At 38.5% G+C, this 14,693-nt stretch overlaps 1 protein-coding gene across 1 annotated transcript; it reads left to right on the forward strand.

Annotated features, from left to right (window-relative positions):
* Window positions 1–4,370: 4,370 nt before the first annotated feature.
* Window positions 4,371–5,258, forward strand: LOC145987723 (uncharacterized). Its single transcript, XM_083122322.1, has one exon. The coding sequence runs from the start codon at window positions 4,371–4,373 to the stop codon at window positions 5,256–5,258; it is 888 nt and encodes a 295-aa protein (XP_082978448.1).
* The last annotated feature ends 9,435 nt before the right edge of the window (window positions 5,259–14,693 follow it).

Consider the following 14,693-nt stretch of genomic DNA (forward strand, 5'->3'; position numbering starts at 1 on the left):
AAATGTCAAATACAAGGAGGAGTATGAAGATTTGGGAGGTCAGAGGGCACAGTTTCTTCTAAAAGACAAAACTATGTTGGAATACTCATCCTCCATCACAACATCGATGGCGAAGAAGTCAGAATGTATGTCTTTTCCACCATGAGTCCAAGGTGTTTCAAAAGATGCAAAAAGTATTCATGAAGTTTCCGATCTTTTCTTCCTTGATCAAGTTATCAAAGAGATAATGTAGTACACTAATTCAAAGCTGAAAATGTTTATAGAAAGCTACAGGGATGCTTCAGTCACAAATCCAGATGAGATTCAGGCTACCATATTACTTCTCCAATTAGATGGAATGATGAAGTCTGCTTACCAGCACGTTGAAGATTTGTAGAACTGATGGAACTGAAACAGAATTCTTCAGAACAGTTTGGAGCAGCAGGCAGTTTTTGTTAGTTCTAAGAGCTCTTCACTTCAACAATGACTGCACAAGAGAAGTACGGAAAGTTATGGATATATTAAACCTATTAGAAAAACTTTCGAGATCTTCGTACAATGATGAAATGCTGGAGTCATTTCATGGAAGATGAAGATATGGAAGTTTCTCCAGCTTCCCGAACCTGTTCAAAAACCAATTCAGAACAAACAATGATTTAAGTGTGTTTTGTGTCCCAGAAATAAAAATAGAAAAAATCTATATTAGCCAAGTGCACCAAAAGCCATATGTGGTGAAGATGCTGTCAGAATCTATGGTCAGTGCCATATCAGATGCATGTGAGGAATGTAAGATGTAGTAAGATCAGACTAACTTTTGTTTTTTGGAGTTATGGCTTTTCAGCATTGTAAGTTAATGTTCTTGTGTATTGCTATATTTTGAAAACAATCAAACGCCTTGAAACAAAAATGTAATAGAAAGAAGAAGGAAAGTAAAAACAGATAACTAGAAGTAAAAAAATAAAAGATGATAATCTATACCCAAGAAGCAAAGGTGAGCACTGCACTCACCTGCACCAACAATGTAACTCAAGCTTATATTATAACCAAATCCCTGGGCACATCATAGTTATTCAATGGAGGTCCAGGGGGAGACAAGCAAGTTATTTTTCCATGGGGCATATTACCCCGATAATAAGTGTTGCCCCCTCAAAAACACCACTTGAATTCGAAATTATCACATTCCTGCATCCCCATTATAATAATTAATGAAAATTACTATGACTGAAATGAAATTATACATGTGAAATATATACTTTTAAGTTGACATTTGGGGTTGAAGTGTGACCCAGGGTAAGGTGAAGTGAACATATAACCTCTCCTTTGCCAAGACTGCACTGCAATGAACACATCCTTCTCGAGGTTATCCTGATTTTGCTAAACACTGTGGATTTAGTGTTAAAAGTTGCATATGTATCTCATTTTACGTCACTCCATGTTGTATATGTGTAAAAAGTTGTATACAGGTTATATGTACAAAGAGAATTATATTCGTCATGCATTTTCTATCTTTCAGAAATACAGTTTGTATGCTTGTGTTCTATTAGTAGCAGTGGCGTGCGGTGATAAATCAGGCAGGGGAACAGGTCACCTGCACTTGCTCCCCATCGCATGGGTGTCTTAATATAATATAATAGATCAAGTAAAATTCAACCCTTATTTAAATGTCAGAAGTGACAAACATGAGGCGCTTTAAAATTATATGACAATAATAATTTTAAAGCAAATGTGATATAATATAAAGAAAACATTAAAAATAAAATTGTTGATGCGCAACAAAGAAAAATTTGATATAAATTTGTGAGTCATCAGAGAAAGAAAATAATATTTTGTCGTGACCTGTTTCATCTCTTTATTCGTAGATTAAGTTGACGTTTTTTCATAGAGTTGAGTATTCTTGTAATTCAAACTTTCTCAATCCAATAATGGCACACAGATGGTTGAGTTTTTCATGACGTTCGCTAGATTAGTCAGGGTGGCTACTGTAGGACCATAATAAAATTCAAGTATAATTCCCGGTTTTCAAAGCGAACTTTACAAAAAAAAAAGTCAAGCAGATGTTTTCTCTATTTCAAACTAAGGTTTTACAGTCTCTCACCACCCATACACATACACACAAACAAATACTTATATTAACAATATATGGTTTGTGCGAATCCAATAATTCTAATTCACTTGGACGGTACATATATAAAATTTAAGGCGAGGATTTTACATTTGTCATTTCACATAGCTACTCGGCAGTGTCGTGCCCAAGGGGGGGTTGGTAGGGCTTATACCCCCCTTTAGCCCAATATTCCTAAAAAAGGAACGTCAATGGTAGGAAAATATGACAAAATGAGGGCGGACTACCGAGAAAAAGTATAGGTAACTCCTCCCTTACAAAAATCCTGGGCACCCCACTGCTACTCGGAACTATAAATACATCTACAAACACAAGTCACATATGTTACGGGAAATACTAATCTACGAAAAATTGTTAATTCTATAAGAATTTTAAAGTTACCTAATCAACTTCAAGATATTTTATCTTGCAATAATCTTCAGTCTATCAGATGGATTGTTCTTCAAAGAACACTAACAAAGCAAATGGATTGAGAGAATTCTGTTTTATTTTCCACGCAGCTTTATTTACCTTCCTCAATAAAAATAAAATCTAAACTGTGAAAAACTTGTTTCAGGTCATTAATAAATATGTATAAATTCAATGGAATTGGGATTTTAAAAAGTTGCAATTTTTCATGTCTACAGAGAAAATTTCAAGCAGAATTCACACACAATTCCCGGAGCCAATAATTCACGCATAATTCCCGGAATTCAAGAAATTCCCGGTGATTAACCACCCTGTTAGTAGAAGTTGTTAATGTGACAAAACCCGACCTGTTCCAGACTCCCTTCTCAGGATTAAACAAGGACAACAATATAATTTGCCACTGGTAGAATATCCAGTTAATAATTTACAGAGTTGTAGTAACTCGTTTGAAAATGCTCTGTGTATGATTTCGTTTTAGTTTTTAATTCAGTTAGAATATGTGTTGGTTTGTTGTATTTTCTGCAAAGTTGAATGAACTAAAGGCTTTCGTCCTCAGCCGGTCGATCATACAACACTCGCAACATTCGCTTCTTGTCCTGCCACTGTATGCCTTGCAACTTTGGTCTTGGGGTTGGTGGAACAGGTGGATGTGAGCTGTTCCCTCGGAAGCTATTTCCCAGCGTTTAGCCAAGGCATTTAGCAGACGCTTAGACTGTAGAAGATTTTTCCAGTTCGTTATGAATGTCAGACGCAAGTTCTCAACGAGATTAGGAAGTTATAGACTTCTTACACTCAAATGTATCACTTGTGACGCGATTAAACTTCAGCACATAGCAAAAACTGGAAGAAAAGCGAATCCGCAATATCTCTCTGAGGGAACAGCTAGAGTGCGCGTCAAATCTCCTGCATATGGCCTTGAAAGGCTGAACAGCACCAGCGAATCACAGACGTGCGGCGTTGCCTAGTTCAGAACCTGTTTCACCTCGCTACTGAATCGTGTACCTGGCGCTCGGATATAAATAGATTATTTCAAGTGTCAATAGTTCAACATATTGAAAGATAATGAATTTGCGAGTATGTACGAAAAACAAGCGTGATTGTAGCTTATACCGTTCCTTCTGTAGAAGCAATGTTATTATAAACGTATTTGCATTGTATCGTTTTTGCTCTCCCTTCGTTCCTGCTGCATTCCGAAACTTTCCGATTAGCGAGGGGAACAGGGTACATTCGTTCCCGGTGATGGTAGAGGAAGTTGACGAAGAGGATACCGCCACTGATAGTTTTTTCCGTGTGTTTAGTGGGTGTTTGCAGCATGTCATTGAGTAAACCAAGTGGTAGTGGTAGCGAGAGAAGAGAGAAAAAGTACAGTGTTGTACGAAGCCAGGCACGACAGGTGATTTTTCAGGTCTACAATTTTTTTAAAAAATGTTCGAGTGAAGAAGAGAGAAGTAAAATTGACTTTAAGAAGTGCCAGGCTCTAACAGCTCAAGCGTGTGGTGTCAATCAAGCTACCGTTTATCGGATATGTTCGGGGGCAAAACAATGTGGATCGGGGCCTGCTCCAATGTTTCAATCACCTAGAAAGCACATTAACGTACCGAAAAGAACGACAAACTTAGATGACTTTGAAAAAGACGTAGTTCGTAGAACCGTCTTTGAATTTTACGATCGTGGCGAATTTCCTACTGCCAAAAAGATAACGTACTCTTTACGGGACAAAATATCTTACAAAGGCTCTACAACTTCCACCTTGAGAATATTGAAACAATTAGGCTTTACGTACAGGAAAACCAACGACGGTCGTAAATTTCTGATGGAGAGAAGTGACATTGTTACGTCAAGGGTAAAATTCCTTCGTACAATGCACGAAATTCGAGTGTCTGGTGATTCGAGACCAATCTTTTACCTTGATGAGACTTGGGTAAATCAAAACCACACATTAAAAAGTATTTGGCAAGATACCTCAAGAAATGGTGGGTTGAAGGTACCCGTAGGGAAAGGTAGCCGTCTTATCGTGTGTCATGTAGGTTCAGCGAAAACGGGATTCTTACCAGAGAGTAAGTGGGTATTTCGATCAAAATTGACATCAGATTATCACAATGAAATGACAGCTTATACATTTAAAGACTGGTTTCTGAACAGGTTCATTAATTACTTGGAAGAAGGAAGCATAATTATTATGGATAATGCAAGTTATCATTCCGTAATAGTTAACAAAATTCCGAACACCTCTACTCGCAAAACTGACATTCAACAATGGTTACAGCAACGCGGAATAAATTTTTCACAAACAGAAACTAAAGCAGAATTATTACAACGTGTTCTGCCGTTTAAAAATCAGGACAAAATATATGAGCTCGATCAACTTGCTAATGAAAGGGGGCATCAGATTATACGACTGCCGCCATACCATTGTCAGTATAATGCAATTGAGCTTGTGTGGGCTCAAGTAAAGCGTCAGGTTGCCAATAGAAACAGTACATTCAAAATTGTGGACGTTGAAAGACTTGTTAACGAAGAACTTGACAATGTAACACAAGAACAATGGGCCGCTTGTGTTAAACACGCACAACAATTACAGGAAAACGATTTTGTAAAGGAGATATGTCGGGATGAAATTTTGGACCCAATTATAATAAATTTGAAGGACAGTGACACAGAGGGCGAAAGTAGTGCGGTCAGTGACGACGAGGACAACGACGGCAGTTGTTGGAGTGACGAGGAGCTCCTGGCAGTCCCTCTGGCATAATCAGGTATGTTTTTTTCTCCCATTAAGTTTATTATATGTTATATTATCTAATGTTCCGTGCTCTCCGTGACAAAGCGTTTCGCTCAACCACGCTGTCTCTTTTCCGTGTGAGATTTCGACATGGCACCGCCGCAGTGCGCTGCTATTGGCTATCGCCATATGCAGGAGATTTGACGCGCACTATAGAGTGTTCAGCTTCCGTGGTGCCGTGGGGATCGTTTAACTTCGGGCGTGGTCGGAAATACTCGGCTTCAGACAGTAGAGGACATGATACTAAGAGACCATGGTAGAGCATGGGGTGAGAACCATGATGCGTTGGGGGTAGATGACGTCAACAAACGTCCAGCCACGGTGAAAGATTTTCTTCAGTGTTACTTTTGGAAGCGTTGATTTCGAGAGAAAAGTGTTCTTATTATGTTAATATAAATAATTTAAATAGCCCAAAAGCGCAGTAAGTAGGAGGGAACAGCCTGTTCCCTCTGTTCCATGGAGGGACCGCCACTGATTAGTAGCTAATGTGAAATTGAACGTGTTGGAAAAATATTTAAAGTCGTTTGTACCAACAAAAATGTTTTAGTACCGACTCCCCTCTTTTGCGTAACTTACATCGATAATAACGTCTTTGATACTACTACTACTACTACTGATAATAATAATAATAATAATAATAATAATGCCGTTATTATTATTGGTACGTTTATCCTGGTACTTCCCCCGAACAAAAATACGTGGTTGCGCCTCTAAGGGGGTGCATTATGTTTTACGTAATTGAACATTCATCAAAGCTTTTGCCCCCCCTAATCAGAGGGTCTGCGCACGCCTATGCTGGCGACGCAACTTCTTATATAATGTATCTTTCCTTGAGTGGACGACTCATACTCAAAGCGTCACACAATACAATATCGGAGCAAGCCATTGTGTTGCAATTAAGGTGTCAGTACTGAATTGTTTGTGACGTTCTGAAACTGCCAGAGGCTCCTAGCAACTTGTAGGTGCTTAAATGCGGTGGACATGTCTTCTTCTATGACTACGTTATCTCAAAATGGTGCAGAAAAATAAAGTCAAGGTCACAACAAGTGAGTCCGTCCTCGTGACTTGAAATGTAGTGAAGCTGATAAGGGTAGTTGATTAGTCACCTCGTACTTTTGCTGTGCGAGCAGTCACTAGAAGGGATGGAATTAGCGGGACTGTCACGGAGGACGTCGAAAGACCACAAATTTAAAAAAATAGTGAACCAAGCGCCGCCCTTAGTAATTATCCAGTGGCGTGTCCAGGAATTTTGAGGGGGTTACGTATACTTTTTCTTATATTCCGGCCGTCGTAGCAACCGGTGTCCATTCACAGCGCAGAACGGTTAGTTCGACAAAACTTTATTTCGCTTTAATGTTGCCTCTTGTTGCCCAATCATTAGGCCTAATTGGTTGTTTGACCGCGAGTGTCTTCGTAGGAGAATGCGGCAACAGAGGGTTACTGCCATAAAGGCGGTCTCCTCGCCGGATATAAGGACGGCGGGACTGTAGTAGTCAGCCCTCATTTTGCCATCTTTCCCTGCTTTTGACATTATTTGTTAAATGAATACTGGGCTAAAGGGGGGAGGGGTGGTTATGATTCCCCACAACCCCCCTTTTGGCACGCCACTGAAATTATCGGACCCTATTGAATAAGTAGTGTTGTTGCTTTGTATAGAAATAGATTTAGTAAAACAAAATCTGTTCGAGTTAAATCAGTTTTATACTAATTACTTAAAACATGTATTATCTATAACTTGTTGATAATGTTATGTGTAAAGTATCCAGTAATACAGTGTCAATCAACCCATGGGATCACAGAAAATGCTGGAAATGCACCCCACTCAGAGGCTCCAATTTCACATAAATATTGGGAGTGGGGGGCAGGATTGATAATATTTTTTATATGTAATTTACATACTTCTTGAGGAATTTTGAGGCTGAAAATGTCTTGCCCCCACCCCATCGTAAAGTGAGCGTCTATGACCCCAATCACAGATTCACACATGTGCACGCGTCGAATCATGTTGCGGCATTCTTGCCACACAATGTTTGCCCGCAGTTCCGCCAGTGTGCGCGGCTTCGTCAAATTAGCAGCGGACTTGAGCTATACCCATTAGGAAAAGTCGGCGGGGGGGGGGGGGGGAGGGGAAGGGATAGATCGGGCGATCTCGGAGGCCAAATCCTCTGCGAAAGTGTTCTTCTAAGGAACATGACTTTACGAAGCATAAAACTTTTCGCGGTATTGATTAATACCTCGTTGTCTGGTTATTTTATGTATACCTAGGTATAAATCACAGCATCATTTGTACAATGTGGTTCTAGTAAAAATAAATAAACGACAGTAATTGTATTCATTTGGAATGAGCCAATCAACAGCAACGATCCCGGTATGATAGGCACGAAAGCTTGCGTTTGATTGGTGAAATCCTCAAGCAACGCGTATGTCGCTTATCGCTTCGGTGTGAAATCTCCCTTAGATGTAAAAGAAAATAACTTCAACGTATACGTGTCGCTAGCTTGAAATTGTTGGGAGGAAGGGCAATGATATACACGAATTTATTTTGACTGTGGGGAAAGCGAAAGAAAACATCCTAGAGTTGTTGTTATTATAAATTTCATTATCATTAATTAATAATATACCTATCATTACTGATTTTTTTTGTAACTTTTAAGGTTAATCCCGACGAAGCTGTAATGCCACAACAAAATTTTAGACTGCCTCCCCGATGGCGTAGTGATAACGTCGTCGCCTTGTAATCAAGGAGGCAGTGGCGCAGGAACGTTTTTCATTTGGGGGGGGTACAAAATTCAGCTTCCCATATAGAGATATATATATGCACACCTACTACTACTATACCTATAGCTCGACCACAAGGAAAAAACCTTCCCTCAAAAGCGTTCGCACATTTTCCCTGCCGTTATCGGTCCTCGGGGCAGTTTTGCCAGGTCAGACTTGAAAAAATCGGGAGATAGTTCCTTGGGAAACCAGAAGATCTGCTACAAAATCCGATGATCTAATAGTAGCGGATGAACGACCTTCTCGGGGACGGCATAGGCTTGCGCACTGGGGGGCAAGAGGATGTCTGCAGATTTTTTTCCAGCGAGGGGGAAACAATGTATTTTTATCAGGCGGGTAAACGAGGCATATTACCCCGTATAGCCTAATGTTGCCCTCTCAGAAAACACCACTTGAGTTTCAAATTATCGCGTTCCTACATCCCTATTATAATAATGGATGTAAATTACTGTAACTGAAATCAACTCATACGTCTGAAATAATAAGTACTTTCATTTCAACATTCATTTTCCAGAAGGGGAGCGGATGGCGACCATCCTTGCACTTCCTTCTGGACGTCCATGCCGCTTTATAATTTTGTAGAAAATTAAGTATTTAAGTATAGAATAGTATATTAAGGATAGAAAATTAAGTATTTTCAAGCCGATGAAAGTTCCAAGCAACTACGGGGGAGGGGGTGCATTATTTCCTTCGTAATTGAACTATGCCGCTTCGTTCTCTAGCAAATTTCTTGTTATTAACACATGCTTTATTCGTCAGTTATGCTGCCTCTATGTTGCTGCATTTAATATATAATAGACACACACACATACATATATAAAATAATTTGCCCACGCTACGAAGTCAGTATTTCTACTTAGTAAGGCAAGGACGTTTCACTGTATTTGTGTCACTTCATTCATTTCATCAGTTTTTCATTCATCCTTGTTGTCGTACTTACCCGTAGAGGCACAAAAGCGACGTAAAATAACTAAAATAGAAATAGATTTTCGGGTGGGATAAAATACAACCATCTAAAGATAGTAATGTACATGGACGTCCGCAGGATTATTTGCAGGCAGGGGCAAGGAAAGCTCATTTTCTCCAATAATAGTGTTATTCCCTCAAAAAACATTGCTTAAATTTCAATGTATCATATTCATGCAATAATTAACTCACATTATTGCAGCTGAAATGAAATTATATGTGAAAAATATATAATTTTTGGTTGACTTTCATTTTCCAGGGGAGCCACGCCCCCCCCTTCCGGACGCCCATGGTAATGTAGTAATAGTAATAAAATAATAATAATGTCCTAGCACATCGTTTGGCATAATTTCACAGTTCAAACAGCACTTTTCATGGCTGAGTGGAGTTCCACTCTCCCCTCCATGTTCAAGTAAGGTGACCAGGAAACTTGTTTTTGAGCAGGCCGTCGGATGTGCAATAGTAATAGTTTATTATGGAATCCAACCGAGAAATCAATAGGTCTGGCAACACTGACGTTGGCCGCTCTGAAGGCTCCTTCCTCCTGTCTTTTTCCCCCACCCGCCAGCGCGATGGGGTCTGCGCAGGTTTCTTTCCTTGTGGTTCCACTATAGCAGGCACGTATGTAGAAATACATTTCGGGGAGTTCAACAAAGTGTCGCAATAATAATAATAATTAGAATAATTATATTAAATTAAATTAAAATATTAGTTAAATATGTAAATTAATTAATTATTATTACATGGATAGGTAAAATATAGTAAAATAATATATATACAGAACAGCACGTACTTATTATCTAGCTCTCGTGTAGTTAAGATCGCCAAGATTTGCATAAAAACAACTGCCCTGGCAAGGATTTAATGTCAAATAGAAAAATAATTGAATATTTATTGAATAACAAAAAAGAGTTAGATCCAATAAACGAAAAGTAAAGTTGCTGATCAATATTTTATGGATATTATCATTAGTACTGTGCATAAATATTTGGAACCCTTCAAAGCCGTTTGAGCCAATTTCCTTGCCTTCCAATAAGTTCAGCGGAAATAATCATCGATTATATAACAAATGCTAAACAATTATATTTTGATTGTTCACTTTTACTACTTGGTAAGTCTTTCGGGGGGGGCTGGGTCCGGACCCCTTGGATCCCCCCCAAAAAAAAATACTTCCTTGATACATAGGTATAATGTGAAGCCATGGGAAACATTCTATTTTAGAACAACACACACGAATGTCCTGTTATTTAATGCTAAATTTGCATAAATATATTATTTCTTTGCTTTTATTACAATTTGTTGTTTTTTTAAATAGATTTTAAAACCTTATATCAATTCTGAAACATATAAAGCTCTGGACCTCGTTCTGGGCTTATTTAGATTTAACGGAACGGAAAATCAGGAGTTTGAAATGTGAAAATTCCGAACAAAGATAAGGTACATCTATTAATTTTAATGCAGGTTGATATTAAAGGGGGTGAGGAGGATCTTGAGCCACCCCCAACAAGGAATAAACATCTCCCACCCACTGGATATAGAAAACACATTATTGAATACAACGATCATACTTATACAGTTCCGCTTCAGTTCAGTTCATTCTAATATTAAAGTCCCATAGCTACGCAGAAAAATATCTTTAAACAATTTATGCCAGATACGTACCACATCCAATGCCCTTTAGAAGCCATGTATTTAGTATTTTCTCAGACATCTATAGGGCGTTGTATTAAAAAAGAAAACTGAGTTGAGATGGTTCCCGATCAACTCGTAAGAAGTCTAACTTTGAAATATTTGTGAAAAATTTGCCAATCCTTTTATTTGTTATATACTTAGCTGTACCTAATGACACTCTTCAAGCACTGAAAGTACTATAATTACATATACAAAACCTAAATCCTTCAGATCTCAGAGAAAGCAAGGAAAGCCATACGCTCAAAAGTTTTTTTTTCAATCAATCAATCTTTGGTGGACAATATGAAGAGCCGGCCGCTTCTTTTCGTATGGAGTAGTATTAAATGCAGATACATACATGTGTTTTAGGGCGACATGTCAATTTATAGTTTATGTGAAAAGGTAAACTTTAATGTAAACAAAAGCATGTACATCACAGTTAAAGATTTTTGAATCTACAAAGGAAATCCAAAACACATTCCCGCCTCGCCGGCCTCCGTGGCGGAACGGTTAGCATAGCGCGCTATGACGCCAAGGGTCCCGGGTTCGAATCCCAGCATGGGCATGGATGTTATTTGTGAGTGTCCATCAATTCCATCATATCATCACTCATCCTCATCTTCGCGATTAGCTAAAAGTGGCAGAAATGCGAAGTAAAATAAACCAAATATATCAATCAAATATTCCCATCTCACTCAATGACCTTGTGAATCCAATCCAAAATCTACCAACAGAACCTGCAGTGTCTCATTTATCTCGTGCATTCATCTGACTAATGAAATTTTCTTACAGTTTGACTTTAGGGTTTAACTTAAAATGCCGTTGTGTTTGTGTTGCATTCGATACCAAAATCAGATTTTAAGCAATTAATGTCCAATTATATTATTAGTATACCTAATACATAGGTAAAAATAAGTTCCCCCTCTGATAAAATCGCAGATTGCACCCTGTTTAAATGTCTAGGAAAAAAATCATTTCACCTAGGAATGATATCCCGATGCGATGAGTCTAGAATTGTCACAGCCTCATCTAGTCTCATGTGTGGTGAGGTCCTTCTCGTTCTTGTTTGTGTTTATTTTTGTTTCGGTTTCTACTCTGAAGTTATTAAAACACATTCTAGATCCATTTCGTGCTCAGATAGCCTAGGGACTCTATTTTATTAAAAATCTCTTCATACAGTATATAGGTTTAAGTATAGTTTTCCGAACACCCTCTTACAAAGTTATGAAAAATATGGGAGAGGTATAGTAGTAGTACATTGTACCCCCCAAGTTGGTTTGTCGTGTCTCGTCTCGTTTCGTTTCGGAAAATTCCATTTTAAATATTCAAAATAAAATGGGGTCAGTCATACACTCTTCAGATGAAGATTTGTATCTTATCTTCGAATCGACACGACCACCTCTTTAGAAAAGTGTACCCCCCTTACGGAAAGGAGCATTTGTCTGCAGCGTGATTTTCTGAGAGCAAATCTGATTCCATCGTTCCACACATATTTTAAACAATTTTCATCTCCTTAAAGATGTTTTCAAGAACATAGGTCAATGAACTAACTATATCAAGCACAATGTAGTAGAATCAGTTTACAATGGTTTGAATTTCTGTGGTAAGGAAGATAATGTTTATAAGTTATAAAAAATATTCACTTTTTAATTGGGCGAATTTAAAATAGGTTCCTTTAACAGTAGCACCTTGCGTCTGCTGTCAAATTACCAAAAAGGGGGGGTACAGGGGGTACAACTCGATTTACGGATTTAGGGGGTTAGAGTACCCCCTTCAAAAATTTGAGGGGTACAATGTACCCCTGTACCCCTCCGTTCCTGCGCCACTGCAAGGGGTCCCGGGTTCGATACACGCTGGAGGCACATATAGTGTTTGAGATCCCACTTTAAACTGTAGATCCAGTCCCGATTAGGCTCTGTGCATAAATTGGACTTTAAAAAAAATTCGAACGAACAAAATATGTGAAAAAAATTGAAAGTAGTCGTTTATTGTTTAAATACCGTACACACTCGCATAGAACTTTAGACAATATTTATGTTTGCTACAAAGTATATTTTCTTTATTATTGTCGCAATGGCGTAACTTTAGGAGGACACCAGCCTTCTAGAATTTTCAGGTTTATTAAAATTTAAAGCACTCGAAATATAATATTCAGATGTTTCTAGATATCAAAACAGCCTTATATGTGTCTTTGTATGTGTAAAATATTTACATACAAGGACTCATTTTAGGTATAATTCTACAACAATTTACTGTACCTCCACCAGGAAACGAACCCGTGGTCCTTTTATTGTGAAGTGATAGTGTCAGTATTTTTTGTGAAATAGAAGCATGCTAATTCTACATTATTTGTATTAACAATGATTACAGAAAGGGGTGTGCTTGAGAATTTATTTCCTCAGGCGAAACTTGTTTAATTTGGTTTAGTTTATTCGCTTTTCTGCCACTTTTGGCTAATCGCGAAGATGGGGACGAGTGATGACATGATGAAATCGATGAATGTCCCAAGAACACGATGCCCAGGCCGGGATTCGAACCCGGGACGTAGCGCTCTGTGCTAACCATTCCGCCACTGAGGCAGGCTCAGGCAAAACTGTCACAAACGTGAAATATTTAACCTAGAATGTTCTCGCTTTGTGTACTTCAGTAAACGTTATTGCCTTGTCACCAACAAGTTCCGGATTCAATTTCCTGTGCGGGATGAAGCCCAGAACTTATGTGTTCCTGTTTTAAAACCTGTTAAAAAAACTACCTTGCGAATAATTATAGTACAAAGTTATCTATTTTTTAAAAACAAATGGAAGGTATGTGGCTTGTTCTAAAATAGTCCATTGTTATGTGTGTGTGTGGAGAGAGAGAGAGAGAGAGAGAGAGAGAGAGAGAGAGAGAGAGAGAGAGAGAGAGAGAGAGAGGAGACCCATATTCAAGCACACACACACACACACATACATAACTATAATATATATACACATATGTTGAACTTTGTACCCCCCCAAATCAATAACGTTCCTGCGCCACTGCAGGTGGATGATGCGTAGCGTATGGAAGAAGATGAAGAAGAAGAGCTTAACTTCCATCTTCAAGAAGTAAACAAGTTCGTCTCCCACAGTGCGTGACTAATTACCCCACTATTAGCTATATTTTGTGTTGTCATTTTCACTCACGCCTTTTCTCTGTTTGCCATCTTCACCGTGAAAATTTTCCGTTTGCCATTTTCACTTTGCCACATTTTCCGTTGCCACTTGTACCTAATTTCAAAATAAATTATTGGCTACTAAAAGCAGCAGCCATACTTGACCCCATTACGAAATATCAGGTACGCTTCTGGGTGTATTTATCAATTACAACATATTGGTAGTGTAACGTAACTTTGGTGGCTCGACTTAACTTAGAAGTCACATGATATATCTAGGATGTTCGGGAGAAGCACTTAAATCAAAAAATGAAATTTTACAGTAGGCAGTTATTTATGTTAATTGTTTTAATAGAAAACATTACAGACATAATATACATGTTGGATCATCACTGTTAAGAATCTTTACACATGCCCAATATAAATTTATACTTATAATATTTTCATTGCTTGATTCAATGTGACTTAAAATACAAATGGTTTTCTGTAAAAGCAACAGAAAATTGCAGTTTGTGACTGAAGTGTTTTTTTCCCCCGAACACCCTAGATATAGTGGTGTAATTTTAGTTTCACTCTATATCAGCTGGAAATATAGTGTCGATCTCAGTGGCGTGCCCAAGGGGGAGGATGGGGGTCATAACCCCCCTTTGGCTCAGTACTCCTAAAAAAGGAACAACAAAGGTAGAAAAAGATGGCAAAATGAGAGCTGACTAACAAAGAAAGTGTACGTAACCCGCCCCCTTCTTTTCGAAAATCCTAGGCACGCCACTGGTCACTCTTGGAAAAAAAAAGGAAAAATGTCGCTTCGAAGGCAGATTAGAGTCAAGTGGAACGTTAACCACAAAGCTGCCTGGACG

The sequence above is a fragment of the Lepisma saccharinum genome, chromosome 1 (assembly GCF_977018435.1).
Source record: "Lepisma saccharinum chromosome 1, izLepSacc3.1, whole genome shotgun sequence".
NCBI classification, from domain to species: Eukaryota; Metazoa; Arthropoda; class Insecta; order Zygentoma; family Lepismatidae; genus Lepisma; species Lepisma saccharinum.

Bases quoted from the DNA above. Each gene is read 5' to 3' on its own strand.
- LOC145987723 (XM_083122322.1), top strand. From the start codon at position 4,371: ATGCACGAAATTCGAGTGTCTGGTGATTCGAGACCAATCTTTTACCTT.